This window comes from Leopardus geoffroyi, chromosome D3 (genome assembly GCF_018350155.1).
Source record: "Leopardus geoffroyi isolate Oge1 chromosome D3, O.geoffroyi_Oge1_pat1.0, whole genome shotgun sequence".
In the NCBI taxonomy this organism is placed as follows: Eukaryota; Metazoa; Chordata; class Mammalia; order Carnivora; family Felidae; genus Leopardus; species Leopardus geoffroyi.
In genome coordinates, this window is record NC_059339.1 from 91,857,338 (window position 1) to 91,882,433 (window position 25,096).

The window sequence follows — 25,096 nt, forward strand, 5'->3', positions numbered from 1 at the left end:
CATCCCCCCTACGGGACGCGGGTCTCAGCGTGGCTCCCTGCAAGCCCAAGGTGGGCCTCATGCGTCCCAGCGTGGCCACCGGCCACCACTCAAGTCACAGATGCCACGGGGCGGGCAGGACCAACAAGACACAACACCTGCCCTCAACGAGATCACGACTCGGTGACAGACACCGACGTGAGGACACGGTGTGGCACAAGACAAACCCCAGGAGACCACAACAGACGCACACATTCCAGGCCCAGGGTGGTCCCTCTGCCGGAAGGGACGTGCGCGGGCTCCAGGGTGGCCCAGCAGGGAGGATGGGCCTGGAGCCACGATGGCAGGGAGGGGCTTTGAGGACCTAGGGCACACTCACGGAGGGCAGGTGGGGGTTCCGGACAAGGTGCGGCAGGGGACCGGGGCGGCGGGTCAAGGCCACGGCTGTGGTCAGGGCTGAACTCTCCCACCTGCTCCCAGACGGCACCTGTGCCTGCAGCACGCGCCCGGTAACGGTGCCAACAAGCAGATGCAGTCACAGGGGCCACATCACGGCTGCAGCGGGGGGGGGCCGCAATCACACCCGCGGCGGGTGTGCAAATACAGCAGGAACGCGTGGCGCCTGTCCAGGGCGCTCAGAGATAGGCGGCATTTTCCCAGTGACGCCACGCCAGGAAGCGCCGCGGTCCCCCCACTCACCAGGTGAACGGGGCTGCCCGGGAACCACCCCCGGTTCGCAAACACTGATCCGGAAACAAAATCTGCACGGCCCGCTCTACGGATGCCTCGGAACTGGGCTCCGTCCACACCTTCGCGCGTGCCACCCCGTCCGGGCCGGAGCGGGAGCACCCAACTGACTTCTCTCCGTCCCCCAGGGGATGGATCTCGCCTACAGCGAGGGGCCCTGACGTTCCAAGTCAGGAGTCACATGCTCAAGCCTGAACTGGAGGACACCCAGGGCTCCTCTGCATGACAAGACGGCAAAGGCAACACCGACACCCCAGCCGGCATCACCCACCCTGCAGACGGGGGAGAACTCAACCTAGCAGGGCAGGACCGAAGCATCAGAACTTAGGACGTGACGCAGGGGCAGAAAAGGCGGAAAAGCTGTTGCGTATCAGCAAGACTCTACGGGCACAGCGCGTGCGTTTTTATGGGAACGTGGGAACGTCACCAATTCCGGCTTTAGGGGTCGCCCACTCGGCCTCTTCAAGCAGGCTCCCAAGTGACAGACTGAAGCCAGCACCCGCCACGAAGAACACAGCGGGCTGCCTCCCCCTCGACCCGCCCACGGGGCCGGCCTCAGTGTCCCCTGGGGCTCCACAGCCCCGGACGGGGAGACCACACACTCAGGGGGCCAAAGGCAGACAACTCACTGCTCCTCCATGCAAGAGGTAAGTTACAGCCTGGCATCCGGGCTCACGTGCCCTCCCGTGCCAGCCAGGCCGCCTTCCCCTGACACACCATGCGGCTCCGGGCAAACTAGGGCACTTCCTTGTACCTCAGTTTCCCTCCTGTTAACAGGGGGACAGACTAAACACCTCTCAGTTCCCCCCAGCTCTAAACTCCTGGGATCCTACCTTGCGTCAAAAAACAAGACCGGGGGGTAAAATCAAGCGTTTGAATTATGCTAACAAACCCAAATTCTTGCGTGGTGTTGGGTTTTACTGTAACGGGGAACGTGCATCCCGTTTGCATGTCTCTCCGTGACAGGAAGAAAATCCCAGAGTGTGATCTCGAGTCTGACGCCTTTCGTGGTCAGACTGCGAAATTCATTCCGGAAGGTCCGGGAATGCAGCATTACACTCAAGCAAATGTTAGTACGCGGGCCAAGCACAGATATCAATGATCGAAGAATAAAACTACAATAAAACATACCTAGCAAACACTATCGTCACTGTAATCCAGTTGTCCTCCAATGACTGAGAAAGCACCCCGATTTCAGAGGAGGGTTTCCAACTCGTAACAAATTCCTCCGTGTTCGGCATCACGTAAGACCACGAAGAGAACCGTTACCACCCGCACGTTTAATCTGCTAGCCATTTTCGGGCTCTCTTCTGGAATCTGGAAGGGACCGGTCTGCGGCTCTGTGCAGACGGGAGTCTCCCTCTCACCAGACCCCACCCTGGTGTTACCACTGGTGGAAACAAAGCCTCGGGAGAAGCCACACTGGGCCTGGCACCGGCCGTACGGCGGAGAGCAGCTCGCACTTTACAGCTTGGCACGTGACACCAATGTCACAGCATGTCGCTACTGCGCTTCCTGCGTGGTCAGCGGCCAGTCTGTGGACATTTATTAGAGATTCCTGAAAATGACCTCCGGGTTGCCAGAGTGATGGAGAAACTGAGCAAAGCAAGAATGAATGGACCGCCTGGTGACTGCACTGATTTTTACTTTTAGCGACCCCACCAGCTCGTCTGGAATGGAGCGCCCCCAGACCCCCGAGACCCCCTCAGGATTACCGCTCCCTGCATCCACCCGTCAAAGATCTGGCTCTTGGATGACACCGTCCCCAGATGAGCTTGCTTTCCTTCCCCTCCGCCCCAGTAAACCGAATCTTGCCAGGTCCCGTCTACACTTGGGGTTTCCCCTGGCCTCCCCTCCCTGATCCACAACCCCTCGATCTGCTCCATCCTGTTCAGCCTCTTGCTGCGGCCAAGGCTGGCGTCCTGCGTGAAGACAGAAGTCCCTCCCATCACTGAATCTGTGTCGGAGACCAGACCGTGCGGGGCTGCCACGTGGGTCCCGGCTTCGCCGCTGGGGACGCACATCTCAAGCGGATGTGGCCAGGAGCACGGTGGGAACAGAGCGTTCCGTGAGAGTTCCTTCTGCTCTACCCTGAAGCAAAGTCTCAGTCAGTAGTATTACAAGCTGCCCGCCTCAGCAGGTGCAGCCGCCGGGGGCAAAGAGCCCTCCCCAGCAGACCCCCGCAGCCACGGCGACTTCTGCCAGCTACATTCACCTTAAATCCCGTTACAACGGGTGGACACGGGGTGGACGCACACAAACGTTTCTTCCTAGGCTGTTCCGATGACCGTCTGTGTGCTAATAAACGGAGAAGCGTGGCTGTCTAACCTCTCTGCCAGCTGCATGACCCAGGCAGCCCCCCCCCCCCCCCCCGCCGCCAGGGCACAGTCAGGGACCAGTCCCCCGCACGTGCGCAACTAACACATCATAGTTAGAAGACCAGGGATCATCCTTCAATTATGATGGAAGTAAGACGGGCCCTCACATCCGAGACCATTGGCCTGGAGGGAGGAAATAAGCAGAGGAAGCGAGGCAAATGGGGGCCCTCTGAAGTCAATGTGTCTTGTCCTTTAATTATCTTTCCTTTCCTTGGCCATATTGCTTAATTCTGGAAACTCTCTCCTTAATTCTTCAAGCTGCGTATAACACCGCAGCACCTGTTCTAGGAACCTATTCCGCCGCGCGGTTGAGCAGGGTTTGACATCTGTGTCGATCACAAACAAGTATCTGTGATTTCACAGGACTTCATCTAAAACATGGGGCTTTGCGATCAATTAAAAAGTTCTATAGAGGGGACAGGCTCATGAGATCACGGATCTGATGTGACAGGAGACTTTAGAACAACAAGAACTGGTCAAAACCTGGGTAGCCACGTAAGTTCTAACAGAAACAATATACAAATAAAAGGTAGGAAGGACCCGGGCTCCTCAGTGTTTTGCCTGAAGGCAGGTCCAGACACACGTGATGGCCCAAGACTAGGCAGGGCCACCCAAGGGTGCTTCTCACAATAGCACAGTCGGGAACCAAACCCTTCAAGACATGCTCGCCCAGGGTCCATCATTCCTAAATGACCCCCCATGCTTCCTGGGCAGAATTCTGCTTTGGCTTATTTACTTGTGAAAGAACACCCCCGGCCTCATGATGGCCTCGAAGCGCCCTCACTCTGCTCTGGGTTTGGAAATGTTCGTTTTTATAAACATGCATTACAGGTCCTTTCAATGCTCTTCTGCCCTAATTTAAAGGTTTCATTTTTTTTTTTTTTTTTGTGAGCTCCAAACGTGTACTTTCTATCAGCGTCTTGTCACTTTCCCCACGGACAATTAAATCTAGCTCGCTAACATATTTTATATTTGACTGAATTTTATTCACTACTTTGCCCTTCCATTTTGGTCAGCACTGAGGGCTGCCGGAACGCAGTTTTCTGGGGAAATTAAGGTAATGTGACAATCAGAGCTTTCCACACAAGTACACGGCAACACTGAACAAAGAACATGTCATGAGAAAAAGGTTTCCTTGGGGCACCTGGGTGGCTCAGTCGGTTAAGTATCCAACTTTGGCTCAGGTCATGATCTTGCGGTTCGTGAGCTCGAGCTCCACATCGGGCTTTATGCTGAGAGCTCAGAGCCTGGAGGCTGTTTCAGATTCTGTCTCTCTCTCTCTCTCCCTCCCTCTCTCTCTCTCTCTCACTGCCCCTCCCCCACTTATGCTCTGTCTCCCTCTCTGAAAAATAAATGTTTAAAAAAAATAATAAAAAAGGTTTCCTTTAATTAATCTGATAGTGGAAAGTGTCTCTAGATCCAGAGGCAGCATTCGAATCCATTCCTGAATGTCGGCAAATCTTTGGGTAAAATCAGGGCACAAGGGGGACTTTCCAAGAATCATCACAAAAATAGGAACCCTAACTGTGAACTCTGCTGCCACCGGGAGCCAGGTTCACTCTCACAGGAACTACTGTGGTCTTTTTTGTGATCGCTTCCCACACGTTTCCTCTCGGGCTTGTAGCCAGGCATCCCGTCTAAGTTCTGGGAGAATCTAAAGTTGCCTACGTGTTTAAAGATCGAAGTAATCCTTTCGTCACAGTGATGACGAGCGTTTTCCACAGTTGGACACATCTTCTCACAAAAGAAAGGCAGGCTGCAGATCGAAACAGAGGATTCAAAACACCCATTTGCCTTTCAAAGTCCTTAGCCAAACCCTGCAGGTGAGAGTTTGTGAGCAGTAAAGGCAGGTCGCTCCTCAAAGAGCATCTAGGAAGCAGCGGTGTAATGACCAGGCCAGACCAGTAGAGGCCTGCTGAGACTGGACGGTCTGTGGTTTCAGAAGGAAAGATCCTGTCCTTTTGAGTCACGACAGGTACCACCTGCAGACCCACAACGTTCTGGAACACTTCATGCCACGGTCACGACGTGAACTCCTTCGCCAGTTTCTCAAAACACAGTCGACCTGAACCCAACTAGGATACGCAGACTTGTTGCAGAATCCTTTAATGAATCTACTCTCTCAAAAAACAGATCACGTGGGGACTCTGGGTGGCTCAGTCCCTTAAACGTCCAACTCTTGCTCTCCGCTCAGGTCGTGACCTCCTGGTTCCTGAGATCGAGCCCCATGTCGGGCTCTGCGCTGACGGCACGGAACCTGCTTGGGATCCTCTCTCTCCCTCGCTCTCTGCCCCTCCCCCACCTGCATGCATGCATGCTCTCTCTTAAAATAAACTTTAAAAAAATGAGTCACATATAGAAAACACCCATAATCTCATTAAGATGTAAATTATAATCTTAAAAGTTTAAAAAATCTGAGATGAAAAAAAGTAAGGTCCAATTTAAAGTTCAGCCAACGGGGCACCTGGGTGGCTCAGCCCGTTAAGCGTCCGACTCCAGCTCTGGTCATGATCTCATGGTTCGTGAGTTGGAGCCCTGCATCAGGCTCTGTGTTGACAGCTCAGAGCCTGGAGCCTGCTTGGGATTCTATGTCTCCTTCTCTCTCTGTCCCTCCCCCTCTCGTACTGTCTCCCTGTCTCAAAAATAAATTAAACATTAAAAACATAAAAAACATCAAAAAAAACTTAAAGTGAAAATCATTTGACCTTCCCAACACTGTGATTTCCAAAGAACTACTGAATTAGCTTATCATCAGTCATTCAACTACCACTACAATAGGCGAGGGAAAGTTTCAAGAGCTTTTTTGAAAATTAAAAATAATTGTCTTCAAAGTGAAAAGAAAAAGGATTCAGTCCTAACCTAATATTTTATCCAGGGTGTTCCAAAAAACAGTCCTAGTGTTATCGGAATACAATCAGTGAAGTCCATAGTTACCACAACTTTTTAAAGAGGAAAACCCAGAATTAAGCTTCAAAACTGCCAACCGAAGGTCGCCACGGGGGTCACCAGGTTTCACAAGACAAACGGTAAGAAGAATCCTAAGCTCACAGAATGAGCTCTGCGTTTTCGGAGACTTCTGCTCCTTCCCACAGGTTAATGAGTAAGAAACAAGACAGGAAACGAGGCTCGGTGCACAATGTGTTATTGTCCGTTTATCTGCGCGTCCACTCCCCATGTGTGTGCAGAGTCGACACAGGCTCTTCACGGGATTGGAGAAACTTCTTTCTACGCTTTTTCTGACTCAATATAATTTGGCTGTAGTCAACTCTCGTATAATACGCTGTATAAACCTACAATAAACCCTGTTCCAAAGAACTGGCTAAATCCCTAATAAGGAAAAGATGACAGATGTGTGTTTTGTTTTGGAAAAATGCACAAGGGTCGTTCTCCTCACCACAGACTGTAAACAGCCCTGCTGAGGCACTGGGGTTTTCTATGTCCCTGGCCTTTCAGGTAAAAGCAACATCTGCGAACCCGTTTCCAGGGAGAAGGGAAAAACAGTCCTGGTTACGCAGAGAGCATTACACGTTCTATAACTGAAACATCACCTTCCGCTAGAAAGTGCCCAACACAAAACAAAACAAAAAAATGAATAAGATATCTGAATGCTTAAGATTTATAAAAAGTAGGGAAACGATGAAAACAGAGTGGGCCAAGCATCTTTAAATATTTACATAGCTGCTATTTGGAAAGTAATCTGTTCCAATGAGCCGTCTCTAAACCCACAGGGTTACTTGAATCCAAGGAGATTAATTATAACTGCGCACCAATTTGAAGTTACTCTTTTACTCACTGTCTGGTGGTGCAAAGGAGAAAAGCGGAGGCAAGCGTGTGTGGGCGTGTGCACACGCACATGCCCCACGGGGAAGGGAACAGGCCCCGGGAGTAAAGGGGAAGAGAAGGGCCCACCTTGGAGGTGCCCCATCACTGCTCTTTGCTCAGAAAGGGCTGATGCCCCCGAGGGACATTAATTCAACAGGCCAAAGCCGTTCGTTAAAGCAAGGGCAAACAGGCAGCTGGCAAGAAAGGAGGCAGATGTGGAGCTGACGGGCACCTGTGTCTGCACCCACCTGCCGAGCTCCAAGTATATACTGGCCACGTGGTACCTGGGTGTGGGGCCACCTGGGTGCAAGGCTACCTGGGCAAGGGCTATCCAAGAACAGGCTTACCTGGGCACAGGGTCACCTAGGTGGGGGACCACCTGGGTCTGGGAAACCAGGACCCCAAGGGGCAAGGCTGAGCAGTGACTACCTGGGCCCGGGGTCACCCGGCAGCCAGGACCACCTGGGCCTGGACCTCCTGCACTGAGGGCTGTTGTCGGAGGCCCACCTGAGCCTGCACTCTCCAGGCACGTGTTACCTGGACACCGGGCCTCCCCGGGTTCAGGGACACTTTGGGAAGGTCTATCTAGGCACAGGGCACCTTGGGCCTGGGATATCCGGACATGGGGCCACCCGGGGGCGGGGCTGCCTGAGCCCGGACTACTTGGGCAGGAGCCTCGCAGGTACAGGGGTATCCGGCCCGCACTGCGGGGACCCAGCCGCCTGGGCGCGCGCGCGCGCTCACCTGGTGCAGGGTCGACCGCACCGTCCTCTCCGCTCTCGTCCGCAGCCTCGTCGGCCAGGCCCGAGCCCGGGGAGTCGGCGGCGGCACCACAGGCCGAGCCCGGGCTGCTGGGCTGCGAGGCCGAGTCGCCCTCGCTGAGCGAGCCGCAGCGCGCACGGGGCGCGCGCTCCCCGGGGCCGTCGCGGTCCCTGCGCGCGCGGCGGTGCACCCGGGAGTGCAGCACCATCTGGTGGTAGGTGCGGAAGATCTTGCCGCACTCGAAGCACTCGGAGGACTTGCCGTGGCCGGCGGGGACGGCGGCGCGGCGGCTGGGGCGCGCGGCCGGCCGGGCGTCCAGGGGCCCGGGCGCGGGGTCCCCGGGCGCGCCTGCCCGCTTGCGCGGGGGCCCCTGCGCGCCCGCCTCGGGCTCGCGCTTGCGCTTCTCCTGGCTCACCAGGATGTACTCGCGCCGCTCCTTGTCGAAGGCCACGTCCCCGGCCAGCGCCTCGTCCCACGCGCCGTACTTGAGGTACTCGGCCGGCTCGGCCACCTTGCCCCGGGTGGCCAGCTGCCAGGCCTGGTAGCTGTTGACCGGGTCCAGCTCGGCCACGCGCCGCCCGGCCTGCCCGCGGGCGGGCGCGCCGGCCACCGTGGGCCGCAGGTTCAGGCACTGAAGGAAGAGCTGCTGCGAGTCCGGGGGGCCGCCCTGCACCACGGCGCCCTCCCCGGCCGGAGCCCGCGTCCGACCGGCCTCCACCCGGCGGTGGATGGCGTTGTGCGCGTTCAAGCTGTCCAGGTTTGTAAACAGGTTCCCGCACTTGGTGCAGACTTCGTAGAGGGACAGGCCCGCCACGATCATCTCCTCCTGCACCACGTTGTTGATGGTGGCCACGGGGTCCAGCTCGCTCCTGGGCTTGTTCTTGCTCCCCGTCTTGGGGCCGTGCGCCTTCATGTGGTTCTTGAGGAACCACGGCTCTTTGAATCTCCGGCCACAGATGTGGCAGCCGTGGTCGAAGGAGCCTCTGTGCTTCTTCATGTGAGCCTTCAGGAACCAGGTCTGGCTGAAGGCCTGGCCGCACACCTCGCAGGGGAACTCCCCGGGGGTCAGCTCGGGCTTGCCGTGCTCCGCGTCCGCCTCGGCACCGCTGGGCACCTGCGCGGTGATGTGGTCCTTCTCGATGTGGCTCAGCAGGGACTCCTCCCGGAGGGTCACGTAGCTGCACAGCCGGCACCGGAAGGGCTTGTGAGCCTGGTGCACGTGGCTCTCCAGGTCCTTCCTGTGCTCGAACTTGCACTTGCAGAAGGAGCACTGGGCTGCGGCCTGGCCCAACCCCGGGGCGCCCGCGGCGCCCTCCGCCTCCTTCTTGCTGCTCCTCAGCAGGATCTTGCTGTTGTCCACCTGGGTGGCCCCGTTCAGGATCCTGTTGCAGGCGGAGGTGCTCTTCGTGGGGCTGGTGCACCCATCCAGGCCCTCGGACACCCGCAGCTCGCCAGCCTCCGGCTCGTGGCCCTGGACCAGCGTGCCTGTGCGGTGGCTGCGAATGTGGATCTTCAGGTTGCCCTTCTGCGAGGCCCTGTGGTCACAGTAGGGACACTTGTAGGGCTTCTCCCCCGTGTGCTTGCGCATGTGCTGTGAGAGGGAGCTCTGGAAGGGGAAGCTTTTGCCACAGATGCAGCAGCTGTGGCTCATGGCCTTGTCCCCGTCCACCTCGGGGCTCCTGCTGGCCCTGCCGGGGCTCGAGCCCCTCCTCAGCTCCACCTCGGCCTCTCGGCTGCGATCCATCTCCGCGACAGGGGCTCCCCGGCAGGGGCGGGCACGGCTTTCTGTCGCACAGGCCTGCCAGACGCCGTCTTATCTCTCCATTTTCCGACGGGGCCTTGGCTCCCCGGCTGCAGAGACGCACCTCCCAGGACGACGTGCGTCTCCTACCTGGAAAGCATGGCGGGCGGCAGAGAGCACCTGCAACACAAGAGACACGGAGATCTTAGGAACACGGTTTCCCACGTGAGCAGGGACCCAGTAACATCCTCGGGGAGCGACGAGCGGACTCCTTAAAGATATCAATCCAGTCCAGGTTAAAGGAGACGCCAACAGAAATTCAAATCCATGTACAAGCAGCTGCTTTGCTCTCAAAGACCAAAAGTTTAAAAAAAAAAAATTTTTTTTTTTTTTGAGATTTATTTTTGAGAGAGACCGAGTACGAGCAGGGGAGGGGCAGAGAGAGAGAGGGAGACACAGAATCCGAAGCAGGCTCCAGGCTCCGAGCCGTCGGCACAGAGCCCGACAGGGGCCTCAAACCCGTGAACCATGAGATCATGACCTGAGCCGAAGTCGGACACTTAACCGACTGAGCCACCCAGGCGCCCCTCAAAAACCAGTAGTTAAACAACTACTGACAACGATTGTGTGCTAAATCATTAAAATAAATAATTGCTGGGGTGCCTGGGTGGCTCAGTCGGTTAAGCGTCCGACTCTGGGTTTTAGCTCAGGTCATGATCTCACACTTTCGTGAGTTTGAGTCCCACGTCAGGCTCTGTGCTGACGGTGTGGAGCTTGTTTGGGATTCTCTCTCTCTCTCTCTCGCTCGCTCTCTCTCTGCCTCTCCCCCACTCTCACTGTCTCAGTCTCTCTCAAAATAGGTAAATAAACAAACAAAAAAAATTTAATAAATACTTGTAAATGACTTCATGCTAAAATAATTTTCTCCAGAAGATACCAGATCTTTAAAGAGAGACTCAGGTGCATGAAGCTGTAGGCAGTGTGACAAACACAGACCACAGACCCAAGCAGGGTGGGCAGGAACGAGGGCCCAGGGGAGAGGACCAGGGAGGAGGGTTAGAAAGGACCCAGAGGCACAGCTGGTGCCCAGGACAAGTGAGCCGCAAAGACAGTTCACACCTACACGTACTGTTGTGTTCAGATGTTAGGGAAACGAGTCTTCAGCTAAGAGCACAGGTGATTTAGTAAGAGAGAGGCGACCAGGGGCAGAAGCAGAACCCTGAGCTCACGCAAGGTCTGTGCTCAGGACCAGACACTTCCTGGTGCGCCTGGGCGCGAGACCACCGCCTCCCAGATAAAGCCCAAACCCTATGGCCCCTTCCCCTTCCTGTCCTGTCCTTGTCCTCCTGCACCGTTACCCCACCCCGATCCCGAAAAGGCACCCTGGGCTCTGGCTGCAGGACTAAGTCCCAGTCCCGGTACAGAGTACCCTCCAGACCCCGGGAGTCATGCAGCGACCCCCCCACCCGCCCCCGCCCACTTCACCAGAGGTCAGCCTGCCACAGTGCCTTCCCGCGGAGGCTGGGTCTGCCTCTCTCTGGCGACTGACAGCGGGTGTCACGCCGGGCCTCACTGTCCTGTCCACGGCCAGCGCACCCCCCAGAGGGTGAGCCGCTCCTCTAGGTGCCTGGGTGTTTCCAGCACTCCGTGCACAAGCCAAGGCCACCCAGACAAGGGAGGTGCCCAGTGGCATGCCCGCCACCTGCACTGCAGGAAAGCCCACCCGAATGCCACAGCAAAGCAGAGAGCGCACACCAGACAGCAATCGTCTGCGGCAAAAACGGGAATTTCCATCTGACTTGTGATGGGGAGAATAAACAGTGAGCCAGTTATAAAGGATGTGAGGGAGGGCGTCTTCCAGGATCCTACTCTGATGGCTTCGAAAGGGAGGCAGGGCCACAGCTCCCGTGGCATGTGGTCTTTCCATCCCTCTTACCTCTAGTCACAAGTAATGGAGATCAGGATTCCGAGGGTCTCCCTGTGGGGCGGGGAGGGGCCGGGGGACTCCAGACTTGTGCCGAGAGGCACCCGGATGGGCAGATTTGCTTTAAAACCAGCCAGGGCACGTATAAAGGAAGCCATGTGGTTACAAACCGACAACCTCATACGCACGACGAGCCCGTGTTACAACATTTACGCAACACGAAGAAGTTGTAGGTTTCTGGTTCTCAGCGAACGTACTGATAGACGTGTTTTGCTCACAAAGGCAAGGCTGTCTCCCAACAGACCCTGGGGCAGTGACCCCTCGTCTGCTCTGGGTGGTCCAGCCTGCCACGTTTTCACCAGAGCAACAGACCAGGGGAGTGTCTCGGGAAGGTGCCACCACTACGGCTTCTGAGCACCTTACACGTCCTGTCCATCTCACCACAAGGGTGTGTGGATGCCACCCACGCTGGCCGCCTTCTGAACAGACAACACAGCTCCTGCCTTCTCCGAAAGCCTCCTCCCAGAGATCCTGAGAGAAATCTTATTTGGAATATGTATTCCAAAACATCTTTTCCAAGCCCCATGCCACTGAGTTTCCCAGGCACCTCAGAAACCCATGCAGTGAGAGCAGCAAAGTCTGAAAAGAGGCAGGAAGCAGAGCCGGGCACAGGTACCCCTTCCTCTTTATACTAACAGGTGCACAGAGCTCCTCTTGTTGAGAAAGAGCCCAGAAACATCAATGAGTCCAGGAACGTAAAGAAATAAAAGCTCCCCCTAAAATTGGGCAAGCGAGGCTAACAAGAACTCTTAATGACCATTTAAGCTAATTTCACTCATTTTCTCAAGCTGTTTGGGTCCTGGCACAAGTTTTGTATGGCCGTAGGGTATTTACGAGTTTGTAAGGTAAACGATGTGTGCGCATCTCCTTCTATCCCAAGGTTTCTTTTATCTGCCCCCCCAAAATGTTGAGTATGATAAAATATACAAAAGAAGGGGTCAAACATGCTCTTCATAACTACCTCAGTGACCTAATCTGGGTATAAAGATCTTATGAGTTTAAAGAATCATAAAAGAAATAACTTTACAGAGAAAAAAAACACACTGGAATTTAGGGGTTCTGAAATAATTTTACAGACTCCACTGGACCTCTCGGCTGGTTAACGAAGAGTATTCAACGTCAGACAGTTCTCCAGCCCAAGGGGATCAAACAGCCGAAAACCAGCCACAGCGACAAGGTTCGGGGAGTGCTGGTGCTCAACCACACTCAAGGATCACGGGAGGCAACTAACAAATGCACCTGGAAATAAACGTGCACTTTTTTCCAAGTGAGAAGACCGCTTCGGGTCGTCAGAGATGCACGCTCCGTGGACGGTTTGTTCCTTCCTTCTCTGCCACCGTGAGAGTCAATGCTTCCAAAGCCAGGGGGGCAGCTCCGGGGGCCTCTACCCCAGCCCCAGCCACGAGTGTCGCAGAGTGGACCCTGGGAGCCCCGGCCGCCCGCTAGCCAGCCAGGTGGCTCACGGGGGCGACCGTCACAGCGCAGGATCCACCCGTCACATCTCAGGAGCTGAGAGTCACCGGAGCCCCTGGCGAGCGCCTTCCTCACATCCCTGCCACCGTCCATGAAGAAGCACCTGCCCAGGGCGGCCTGGCCCACGGCCTGCCCTACTGGGCACAGGAGGCCAGCAGGTGTGCGCGCAGCCCCGTCCGCCGCAGGGGGGGGTGGGAGGCACCGGCCCCGGGGGTCCGGGCTGTGGGAGCCTCCGGCGGGGCAGCCAGGCTGCTGGTCCCACGGGTGCGGCCGCACTTCCCTCTCCGTCCATCGGGGGCCTCAGTCCTCTGCACATCGAGCCAGGCTGCCATCTTTGCTGGCAGAGAAAGCCAGGGTCCCTCTTCCCTGCCTTGATGCACAGAGTCTGAGTCCCCAGCACCCCCGACGCCAGCCGGAGCCTGGACGCCGCCCCTCGAGAGCCCCAACGCCAGAGAACACGGCGTCCTCACGCGCGCTTCCTCCAAAGCCAGCTTAAAAGCTTCCCCCAAAGCCAACAGGGCCCTGCAAGGAAGGCCACTCACTGCGCCCCGGCCACCAGCAAAACAAGCCCTTCTTTCTCTTTTGTTTTCCGCCTCTTCTGTGCCCACCCCCACCCTTCACCAGCCAGCCCCGCCGTAAATCCCCGAGGGAGCTGCACGGGGCGCACTTTTAAAGAACTTCAGGATGTGCCCGGGCGGAAAACACATCCACGTGCAAAGCGGGGAAAAACGCTCTGACAGTAGTAACTATTTAAGCCCCAAACACCACTATCTTGAGGAAATCGTAACATCAACAAAACTGGCTCCACTTGAAAAAGCTCCACTCGGTGGCCCTCTTCCTGACGCCCAGGCCCGCAGCCGAGTTTCTTGCAAACCTTTAAAGGAACAGTCACAAAGCGACTCTCTTCCCCATCGGCCGCCAAATCAACAGATCTTTGGGATACTCTTTTCGGCCGTGGGCAAAAACTGCTATTTAAGCCAGGGTCGTCCCTTCTTTTCCAAAAAAGAGCAAGAATGCCGTCACCAGAGCTCTCATCTTAAAAATGCACCCCAGGCAGCGGCCCCCCGTTGGCCCCTTCCGGCCAAACACGTCCTGGTAGTGAGCTGCCCGTCTCACTCCCGCAGACACACGAGCACACACCGAATGGGATTTGAGGTTCTCGCCGCTCCACGACACCGCGTTAACCCCAAGACACCTCGTGTTACAACACGTGTAGACAAACGCGAGCTCTTTACGCAGACCAGAGCGACTAAAGTCTTCCAGCAACGCGGACACGAAGAGGGAGGGGGCGGAGGTGACAGCAGACACACGTATGTGCTTTGGCGGACACAGGACAACATGTCGGCCCACACGCGTGCACAAACCGCGGCCCCGTTGGAACACATCCTTCGCCCATAACGAATCAGTTCTGTCATCGTATTACAAACTTTTTCCAAGGCTGTCACTGGGAACTTGCCAGACGAGAGTGTAATTTAATTGTTTATGCACAAAAATGGCTTGCTGATTAGGGTTTCAAAATAGATTTCCAACGGATCGCTCACTGCGTGTGCGTTTCTCTGCAGAACAGTGTGAAGCCACTCTTTAAAAATGCCTCGTGTGTTTTTTGAAATGTCACTTTGTACAAGTGGAATCGCATTGATTAAAAAAAAAAACAGACAGGTAAGGGTAAAATATTTATGTAAGAAAATAAAATTGGGTATTCATAACACAAAAACACACGGTAACGGAGACGGGGAAGGATTTAAGAGGACGATGCACAGAAGTTGCGAAAATAAAACGGGCAGCCATCACATAAGCGAACCACGAGGCCTAAACACACAACCGGACGGAGGGCCGCCACACCTCACACTCTGTGGGCCTGCATGGCACGGCTGAGATGAAGTGACTTTCTCAACACGCTCACACTCGCTGCGTCTGGGATAAATTTACTCTGTGGGCAAATGTTTCAACGCATCAATCAGTCCCCAAGTGAGGGTCCCGGGAAGCACATGTCACACCTGAGACAACACAGGAAAGGGGCTTCGGGGAGCAAGCTGGAGCCCCAGGCCGAGGACCTGGGGTTAAGTCCCCATGCCGTGCAGTGACTCCCGAAAGAGCAAGCCCTGCACACCTGCAGCCGGAAGGGGAAGAGAATCTAGAAGAATCTAGAAGAATCTAGAAGCACCCCCATGCACCCTGCAGTCTCCGCCAGAGTCCCTCGCGGTCAACGGGGTCTGAGAGGCGCCAGGCCGCTCACGGGAGCCTCACGTCTCAAAGACAAGAAACACTTGTAGGCTCGAGAAACCCAGAAGTCGGAAACGCACGGAAAACCACGTACTGGCAGGGCACCCGCAGGGCAGGTAGCTGCTTCCGGAAGGGCAGGGAGGGATGCAATGACCCGCATGGACAAGAGCAGCTGTGGTATTCCAGGGAAGTCGAGGCTCCTTCCGGGACGCAGGGGTGCAGCAGAACTCTAGAGCCGAGCACGACCCCCCCGTTGGCGGGGACCCAACCATGAAACCCGATGGGGTCGCCCCGGGCTCCAGCCCCCTCCTCACCAACACCCAGTGACATCCCCGGCGTCCTGCTGGCTGCGCGTTCGATTCCCTCCTGAATCCACACACCCCTCCCACTCGAGCCCAAGTCCACATCCCAGATGCAGACCCGCGCCCTGCACAGCACTCTTGCTCTCACAGAGGCCCAAATTCTCAGACGGGGACCACAGGGGCCTGAGCGCCCATGTCAGCAGACGCATGTCCCCGGGAAGCCCTCTGTGACCCTGTGCTCTGTTCCTGGGCAGATGCGCACACACTTACCTCTGGGCCTCACGCATGTAGTTCCCAACCCACCTTCTCACCTCACCTGACCCTCCCCTAGCTCTCTGCACGCCCTGGCCGACTCCAGCACACATTCTGACACATTACAATTACCGCTTCTTTAATTGGTCACTTGTGTGCTGGAGGGCATATTCTGCGAGCCTGTGCCTTCTCCCGGCTCAGTCCCCAAGCCAGCACAGAGCCAAGCACATTTTGGGCACCACAGAGCTGTGGGAGGAATTCTAGCCCGTGAGCTTCAAGGCCAGACGACCCAAGATCAAAACCCACGTCTGCCACTCACTTGGACCTGCTGTGTGACCTTGAGGAAGTGTCTAAAACTCTCTGTTCCCCGATCCATTTCACTTTTTAAATATAAAGGATAATAATGATAACTATGTTATAGTAACTTTGTGAGGTTTAAATTAATGCATTCTAGGTGCAACATTTAACATGTGGTAAGCGGTTAACACGTTACACATTATTATTAATAATCGTTGAATCAGTAAATGAAATGTCAGTGCAAGACCCAAAAGATACCTACTCCCTGGCAGTAACAGTATTTGTCTTAATAAATTCAAAAGGACAAAATAACAGAAGCTTAGGAAACTGAATTAGAAATCACTAGTGACCCCCACATATTCACAGGGCACTCTTATAGGTCCATTACAAAAGGTTAATACAACTGTAAAGTCTCTCACCAGCTAGAATCATCCACAGCAGACGTGTTCAGACACATCCTAGCTCCCAAACTCTTCGTAAAAACTAAACTTTAATACAGATGAAATATTAGAGAATATTTGAGAACTGCTATTGCTTTTGTTAGGTTGGTAATACAAGAGAACATTCTCAGGTTTGAGAAATGTTGATGAAATATTTCAGAGATGGATTATGAAAAAGAGAAACACAAAATATATCAAAATGTTAACAACTACTGGACCTGCACGGTGGTGTATGTATTTTTAGCGATCTGATTTCAAAATCAGACAAAGACCCCACCAAAAAAGAAAATTACAAGCCAATATTCTTGATGCACAGAGATCCAAAAATTCTCATCAAACGTGAGCAAAGTGAATTCAACAATACATTAAAAGGTGCATATACCACAATCAAGTGGGATTTATTCCAGGGATGCAAGGATGGCTCAACATCCGCAAATAAGTCTGTGTGATACGCTACGCTGAGGAAACGAAGGATAAAATCCCAGGATCGGGCCACCTGGCGGCTCAGTCGGTGGGGCGTCCGACTTTGGCTCAGGTCATGATCTCGTGGTTTCTGAGTTCAAGTCCCATGTCGGGCTCTGTGCTGACAGCTCAGAGCCTGGAGCCTGTTTCAGATTCTGTGTCTCCCTCTCTCTCTGCCCCTCCCCTGCCTCACGCTCTCTCTCGCGTGCGCGCTCTCTCTCAAAAATAAACATTTTTTAAATCACATGATCGTTGCAATAGATGCAGAAAAAGCATTTGACAAATTCAACATCCATTTATAATAAAAACTCAACAGAGCAGGTACAGAGAGAACATACCTCACCATAATAAAGGCCACATATAAAAAAACCCACAACCAACAATCAGAGTTGATGGTGAAAAATTGAAAGCTTTTCTCCCAAGATCAAGAACAAGACAAAGATACTGTCACCGCCCTTATTCAATATAGTATTGCAAGTCCTAATCAGAGCAATAACGCAAGAAAAAGGAAAAAGAAGACATCCAAATCAGAAGAAATAAAACTCTCACTATTTGCAGAGGAGATGATGTTATATATAGAAAACCCTTGGGGCGCCTGGGTGGCGCAGTCGGTTAAGCGTCCGACTTCAGCCAGGTCACGATCTCGCGGTCCGTGAGTTCGAGCCCCGCGTCGGGCTCTGGGCTGATGGCTCAGAGCCTGGAGCCTGTTTCCGATTCTGTGTCTCCCTCTCTCTCTGCCCCTCCCCCGTTCATGCTCTGTCTCTCTCTGTCCCAAAAATAAATAAATGTTGAAAAAAAAAAAAAATAGAAAACCCTAAAGACTCATCAAAAAAACTGTTAGAATAAATGAATTCAGTAAAGTTGAAGGATACAAAATCAATATACAGAGATCTGTGGCATCTCTATGCATTCATAACAAACTATCAGAAAGAGAAATTAAGAAAACAATCTCATTTACAAGTGCATCAAAAAGAATAAAATACCTAGGAATAAATTTAACCAAGAAAATGAAAGACCTATACACTGAAAATTACAAAGATTTAGACACAAATAAATTAAAAGATATTCTGTGCTCACGAATTGTAAGAATACTGCTGGGGCGCCTGGGTGGCTCAGTCAGTTCAACGTCCGACTTTGGCTCATGATCTCACGGTTTGTGAGTTCAAGTTCTGGTTTGAGCTGACAGCTCAGAGCCTGGAGCCTACTTTGAATTCTGTGTCTCCCTCTCTCTGTGCCCCTCCCCTGCTTGCACTCTCTCTCCCTTTCCCAAAAAATAAATACACATCAAAAAAAAAAAAAAAAAAAAAAAAAGAATATTGCTAAAATGTCCACACTACTCAAAGCAATCTAGATTCAATGTAATCCCTACTAAATTCCAATGACATTTTTCACAGAACTAGAACAAATAATTGTAAAATTTGCATGGAACCCAAAAGACCCCAAATAGCCAAAGCACTCCTGAGAAAGCACAAAGCTGAAGGAATCACACTCCCTGATTTCAAACTATATTACAAAGCCACGGTAATCAAAACAGTATGCCATGGGCACAAAAACACACACACAGATCAGCGGAACAGAATTGAGAACCCAGAAAGAAACCTACATGTAGACACACACTTAATTTACAACTAAGGAGGCACCTGGGTGGCTGGGTCAGTTAAGCATCCAACTCTTGATTTTGGCTCATTTCGCGATCTCACGGTTCACGAGTTCGAGCCCTGCATCAGCTGACAGAGCAGAGGCTGCTTGCAATTCTCTCTCTCCCTCTCTCCCTCTGCCTCTCCCCTGCTCAAGCTCATTCTCTCTCAAAATAAATGAATAAACATTAAAAAAAATTGTTTTTTTAATTTATAACTAAGGAGCCAAAAACATACAATGGTGAAAGCAGTGTTCCGATAAAGGTGTTGGGAAAACTGGACAGGCGCATGCAAAAGATTAACTCAGAATGGATGAAAGACTCCAATATAAGACCTGAAACTATGCAATGTCCTGGAAGAAGACACAGGTAGAAAGCTCCCTGACACTGGTCTTAGCGATGTGTTTGTGACTCTGACTCCAAGGGCAGGGGAAACAAAAGAAAAACAAATGAGACGACATCAAACTCAGAAGCTTCTGCACAGTGAGGAAAGCCATCGTCAACACAGAAAGGCAGGGCCCCTGGGGGGCTCGGTTGGTCGAGCATCCACCTCTCGACTTCAGCTCGCGTCACGATCTCACGGTTCATGAGATCAAGCCCTTCATTGGGCTCTGGGCTGACAGGTAGCAGCCTGCTGGGGCTGCTCGATCTGTCCCTCCCCTACTTGCACACACACACGCACGCTCTCGCTCTCTCTCAAAATAAATACACTTTTAAAAAAAGGCGACCTACTGACAGAAGATTTTTGCAAAGCATAAATCCAATAAGGGGTTGATATCCAAAATATATAAAGAACTCCTACAACTCAACAATGAAAACAACAAACAAACCGATTAAAAAATGGGAAGAGGATCTCAAGAGGCGTTTTTCCAAAGACACAGAGATGGTACACGAAAAGGTGCTCAATGTCGCTAATTACTAGGAGATTATAAATCAAAACCACAACAAGAAACTACCTCACGCCTGTCAGAATGGCAATTACCAAAAAGACAAGAAATAACAAATGCTGGAGGAAAGGCGACCCTTGTATTCTGTTGGTGGGAATGAAAAACAGTATGGAGATTCCTCAAGAAATTAAGAAAAGATACACGATATGGAAGCAACCTAGGTGTCCATCGATGTACAAATGGAGAAAGAAGACGTAGCATACACACACACACACACACACACACACACACACACACACACACACAGGAATACTACTCTGCCATAAAGAAGATGAAATCTTGCCATATGCGGTAACACCGATGGACCTTGAGGGCATCATGCTAAGCGAAATAAGTCCGAGAAAGACAAACACCGTATGATCCCATTCATAATGCGGAATCTAAAAAACACACAAAGAAAACAATGTGAAAACAAACTCAGAGATACAGAGAACAGGTTGGTGGTTACTCAAGGGGGAGGGGGTGGGCAAAATGGGGGTCACTGTGCCCCGACCGATGGTGACCGGGTTTTCGGTAGCGATCACTATGTCGTACATACAGGCGTCAAATCAGAATGCTGTACACCTTATATAATGTCACATACCGACTGTACCTCCTAAAAAGGAGAGTGTTGGAGTATTAGAAGCACCTCAACTCTAGCAAATAACTAAATGAAGCACTCAACTCTGTTTGTTCTTGTTCATTGCTGAGTCTACACGGGGAGTGTACCGATATTATTCTCTCAAGAATAGCTACCACTCTCGACCCCAGTAAGTAACAGGACTGAAAGAGCTGCTCAGGGGAAGCGTGGCGGACCCCGCCCCTCCCTGCCCCTCCCTCCCCTCCCCCACTCCCGCCCCCGCCCATCCCCCTCTCCGGGCCTGGAGGCGGCTCAGAGGGCTTCCTAAGGAATGCGGTTTGAGAAAATTACCCTTTGTTAATTCTAGTATTCAAGATTCCAAAAAACAGAAAAGTCACCTGAATAACAAACTGTTCACATGAAAAGCAGTCTTTTAAGAGAGGGCTTGCCCACAGAAACTCGGGAATCCGCCCAAAGCTGGGTCCCAGCCTTCCTGCCCAAGGCACAGGCCGGCTTTCTGGCTTCGGGCTCCCAGCGATCCTTCCCACGGCTTCCAGAGGCAAAAACACAGCAATGCACTTGAGGTCTCCCTCCCCTGTTTTAAACAGTCCCTTCCTAACCAGTTAAATACGACATGGCCAGCGTGGGGAGGCGGGGGGGAGGGTAAGGTAAAACAGTCCGGGTTTTTACACAGCAAGCATATGCCCGAATCCACGGGAAATCTTGCCGTTTTCTGCTCTGTGGAGTAAATCAACACAAAGCAGAAGCCGGTCGGTTTGGGACCGATTTCCCCAAAAGGATCAGAGAGGACCCCATCAAAATCTCATCCCGCAAAAGGAATCTAAAGGCTGATTTGCAGACAACCTCTCGAATTATTGAGCACTTGGCATAACAGACCAAGTGTGCAAGTGTCTGTGAACCGGTGGGAGCGCCCTGCTCGAGGGGCTGCTGGGAAACTGGAAGGGGCGCTTCCTGCTCCGAGCTGGGACTCTTCAGTGGGAGGAAGCCGCCCTGCAGCTCGTCCCGGTTCTCAAGTAACTCTCTAGCTGGGCACGTTCTCAGTTCTGGTTCGCTAATGAGCCGTATCACGCCAGCAAAGGGGAGGTTGGCTCTCCCCAACGCCGTGGGGTCACTCGTCCTGTCCCCTCCGGGTCACCCTCTGGGGCAGCCGGAGCTTCCGGGAGGCGGGACCGGCGAGCGGCTGCAGCCGAATCTGTGCAATCCCAAGAAGCGGCCAGGCCGGGAAGATGCCCTTACAAAGAAAACAGCTCACAGCACACAGGACGCCCGGGATATTTACGGGAGTGGTATGGCTCCAAAAGGCAAGTCATAAAATCCAAAGAACGAGCCTCCGGCCCAGCCTGGCGGCGCCCTTCTGAAGGCGAGTCCCCCCGAGCAGTGGGTCCTGCCCGCGGCTGCAGGGCCAGCCCAGAAACACAGGCCCCCGGTGGGTGCTGGGCCCGGTCTGCTCAACATACAGCCTGTTTGTTCGCCTGCAGACAATGAAATGGGCTTGACTAGTTACACTGTAGAATTATGAGCCATGAATTAAAATACATCATTAACATCCTGCACAAGCTTATCTACTGCTGAGACAAAAAGCCTATTCTTTGAACAAATGGGGAGAAATTCCCTGACAACAATGAGGAGTCCCTCTCCGCACACACCAATCTGCCCGAGATTAACAATCCCGGGCTTATAGTCCCCGGCCCCGGGCCCGAGCTGCCCCATGAAATGATGCATTCACGGCTGGACAGTAAGGACCCAGGCCTCACAGGGCCTGGAGGCCGCCTCGCACAGGCCAATCAATAATCCATTATGAGCAAACCACATTTCCACTCTAATAAGAAGAAATGAATAAAAGGCCACCAGAATCAGCGGCATTCACAAGAAACCCCACCCCACCTCCCCCACTAGGGAAAAAGGGCACAGACCCACTATCGCAGGGTGTAAGGAACACACAACTGCCCACGGGCAGGCCCTCCTTCCGAACAGCCAAGAACAATGTGCTCAGACATTTCTGCCAAAAGCACTCATTTTAAAGGTAAGTCTCAGATATGCTTTGTTCAGAACACAAGACGGGGGGGGGGGGGGGGGGGGGGAGAATAAACCATCAACTCGACAGTGAGGAAATCCCATTTTTCTGAACAAAGGTTCCCTTTGAATTGTCCTGCACCCCCAGACGGAGCAAGAGCCAAGCGCAGGAGTCCCCAGATGTAACGAACCGTCCGTACTAAGGTTCTACTACGCAAACGCCACGATTTTCCGCCAGACGCCCTTCAATTCCGTGGCTCAGACCACGGCCGTGGCGTCATCATTCCGTTTACAGCAAAAACGCCTGCGTGACCTAAATGCGATTCTGCAAGTAGGCTACCTTTTATGAAGTTGTTTACCACGGCCTGTCAAACGCCCAAATAAATTCCAGAAAAGACAGATACTATCTTCACCTCCAGACAGAAGGTCGAGACGGGAGAACATTTACTAACAGTAACGACCATAGATACCAACATATTTCCAAAAGAAAATAATAAATCAACATCGGTATAAACGCTGCCCATGTGGTCCTTTTCCTAAAATAGAAAGATGGGTAGTCAAGTCTGACCTTAACGCGGGCACGAAACACGCATATGAATACACAATGTAATTATTGATTACACTCAGGAGGGTCCACAAATAACCAGCGAGGATGTGGGAATTCTCCTTCCCCAGTCATTAATAACAGACCCAGAAAAATCCAAAGTAGTCATGGAGACTTTAATAAAGAGGCATCCACGTGAAAACAGGCAGGGGCTGGATTTTTTTCATATCAAAAGGGAAGAAGCATCTTTTCACTTGTTTTCTCCTTTGCTTCTCCAAACGAATGCATAGCTGCGGCTGGCTCTTCACTATTTCCAAGGAAACAGGTTATTTCCAAGCACCCCACGTAGTGACTTTATCAATCTATTTGTCCCTAAAAAGTGAACTTCTCAAAACTGAAAAAGAAAAAAAGGAAAGAGAAAGAGAAAGAGAAAGAAAGAAAGGAAGGAAGGAAGGAAGAAGGAAAGGAAGAAAAGACCCAGAGCTTGCTCTATAATGTTCTGCAGATAAATGTCCTGTCTGTCCTGTGGGAGGCCCTGGTCGGCCACAAAGAGCTGGGACCTGGAGGTAAATCCAGCATCCGGGAGCGGCAGGCACCGCCAGTGTAGTTAATGATCTTGTCAACATTTCCATTAAGAGCCCCATTTCCAGAAGCTCAGACTGCGTGTGCCCCAAACCAGGCAGCTCAGCTCGGATGAAGTCTGCAGCCACGGTCAGACTGCTCAGCATTTTACAAAAACAGAGAGCAAATCACTCGCTTCGTTATGTGAACCACAAAAGCAGTCGAGCTTTTGACTTTGACTTTTTTTCACATGCTGCATCAAGGCGATGAAAGTCCAAGTTTCAAATAATTCAGAAATACTGAAAACGTGGGGAATACCAGAGAAAACGAAGACCCATAAACTTCCATTTTTAAAGCAAACACGGAATATCAGAAGGCCTTAGAGAAATTGCCGGGAAAAGTCCCATTTACAAGCGGCTTGTAAGTTTTTACGGAGCCTAAACCCACAAGTGTAGAAACTCTCACAAAATCAGTGTCTAACAGAAAATTTCTTTTTAAGAAATTATCAACAGTGAAAATTAATCCTGTGTAGAAAATATTTTTCTTTTTCTTTTTCTTTTTTTTTTTTTTTTTTTTTTTACTGTGTAACAAACACTCCCTGGTCTACTGGACATAACTTCTTAAAATTTGTACTCATTGACTGTAAACCATATTTTAACAGAAGTTTGTTTCTACAAAGAAGCTATATTTTACTGCATGTAAACCAATCACAAAGGACAGCATTTGCCACCCCCCCCCCCCATTTACAATGGCCTATTTTCCAGACTTTTGCCTTAGTAAGAACACGGACTACAATGAATACCTATCTGACATTATCGCTTTCCTCTGTGCTTTTTGTGAACAGCCTGGTAGCCTCCACCATCAAATAAAGAATTGTACCCAAGAATACAACGAGAGATAATTAGGTACGGTCAGCCATAAAACATTCTGTTAAACATTACCTTCTCAGGCAGTACTGTTTAGCACAGAAGTTAGCCCCCAAAATCCCTTCAGTAAGAGCACACGGGAAAAATAAACACTTCAATAATCAATTTTACTGAATTCTAAGTAACTGCGTACAAACATTTTCCATAAAGATACCATGAACGGAGTTCATTTTGGTAGGACAGCTGAAAGGCGTATCATGCAAGAAATTAATTTAAGATTTTGTCTGCCCTTGCACAAATACCAATCAATACTTTAAGACGATCAAAATTATAAAAGGACGAGCCTCCCCAAAATGCCTTAGTATCTAAAGCACATACCATATAACCAGTCTAAATGTTCCAGATCCATTACTGCCAATAACTACTGTAACATGACCTAGTTTATCACTCACACACACAGCACCTTTGAAAGCAGCTGGGTATTTCAGCCTCTTAAGGAGAGTGATCTATCAGAGAATGTTTACAAAGAGCAATTCTTGACAAGAACATGGTGTCACATCGCCCTAGGATTTATCCTGCGTTGCCTGTCTAAAAATATATTTTCGAGCTCACTTAATGACACGTCACTACAAGTTCTAACTTTTGAAGATAAAAGACCAAACCCTCCTCCTCTTGCAAGGAACAACAAAGGACAAACAAGAAAAAGTCCACTCTGACTCCCCATAACAACGTTACTGTGTTATGCGGTTACAAAAGTTAAGAAAATGCTGTATGCGAAGTGATCGTAAATGATCTCGCGGAAATGAGGACGGGATGTTTTCTACGCCAAAGCATCTTACCCAGCAACAGCTTTTGGGAAAAGAGAATATAAAATACAACAAGGCACGTTTTTGAGTTTCAAAGCGCACAGCCCCCACACGCGCCCCCCAGTCGCGGGGGAGGAGGGACAGGAGACAGCAGTGGGCATCTGTCTGCCATCGGCCTGGAGTATGTGGGAATGGAGGGCTGTGCTCTATTTAATGAGCACAGCGCTGTCCTGTGGCACTCAAGACAACAGCACTCAGACCAGTTGCTGCAAACGTTTTCC

The 25,096-nt window shown here is 51.9% G+C and overlaps 1 protein-coding gene across 6 annotated transcripts in view; it reads right to left on the reverse strand.

Annotated features, from left to right (window-relative positions):
- The window catches only part of ZNF516 (zinc finger protein 516), a 123,901-nt gene that overhangs the window by 62,027 nt on the left and 36,778 nt on the right, over positions 1–25,096 (reverse strand). For 5 of the 6 annotated variants that reach the window (XM_045457704.1, XM_045457705.1, XM_045457707.1 and 2 more), the window contains exon 2: positions 7,671–9,609. In XM_045457704.1, the coding sequence (XP_045313660.1) occupies positions 7,671–9,432 (1,762 nt within the window). In that variant the 5' untranslated portion in view covers positions 9,433–9,609. Of the gene's footprint in view, positions 1–7,670; positions 9,610–12,652; positions 12,749–25,096 lie in introns of those variants that run through there. The other variant, XM_045457706.1, reaches the window with a different exon arrangement.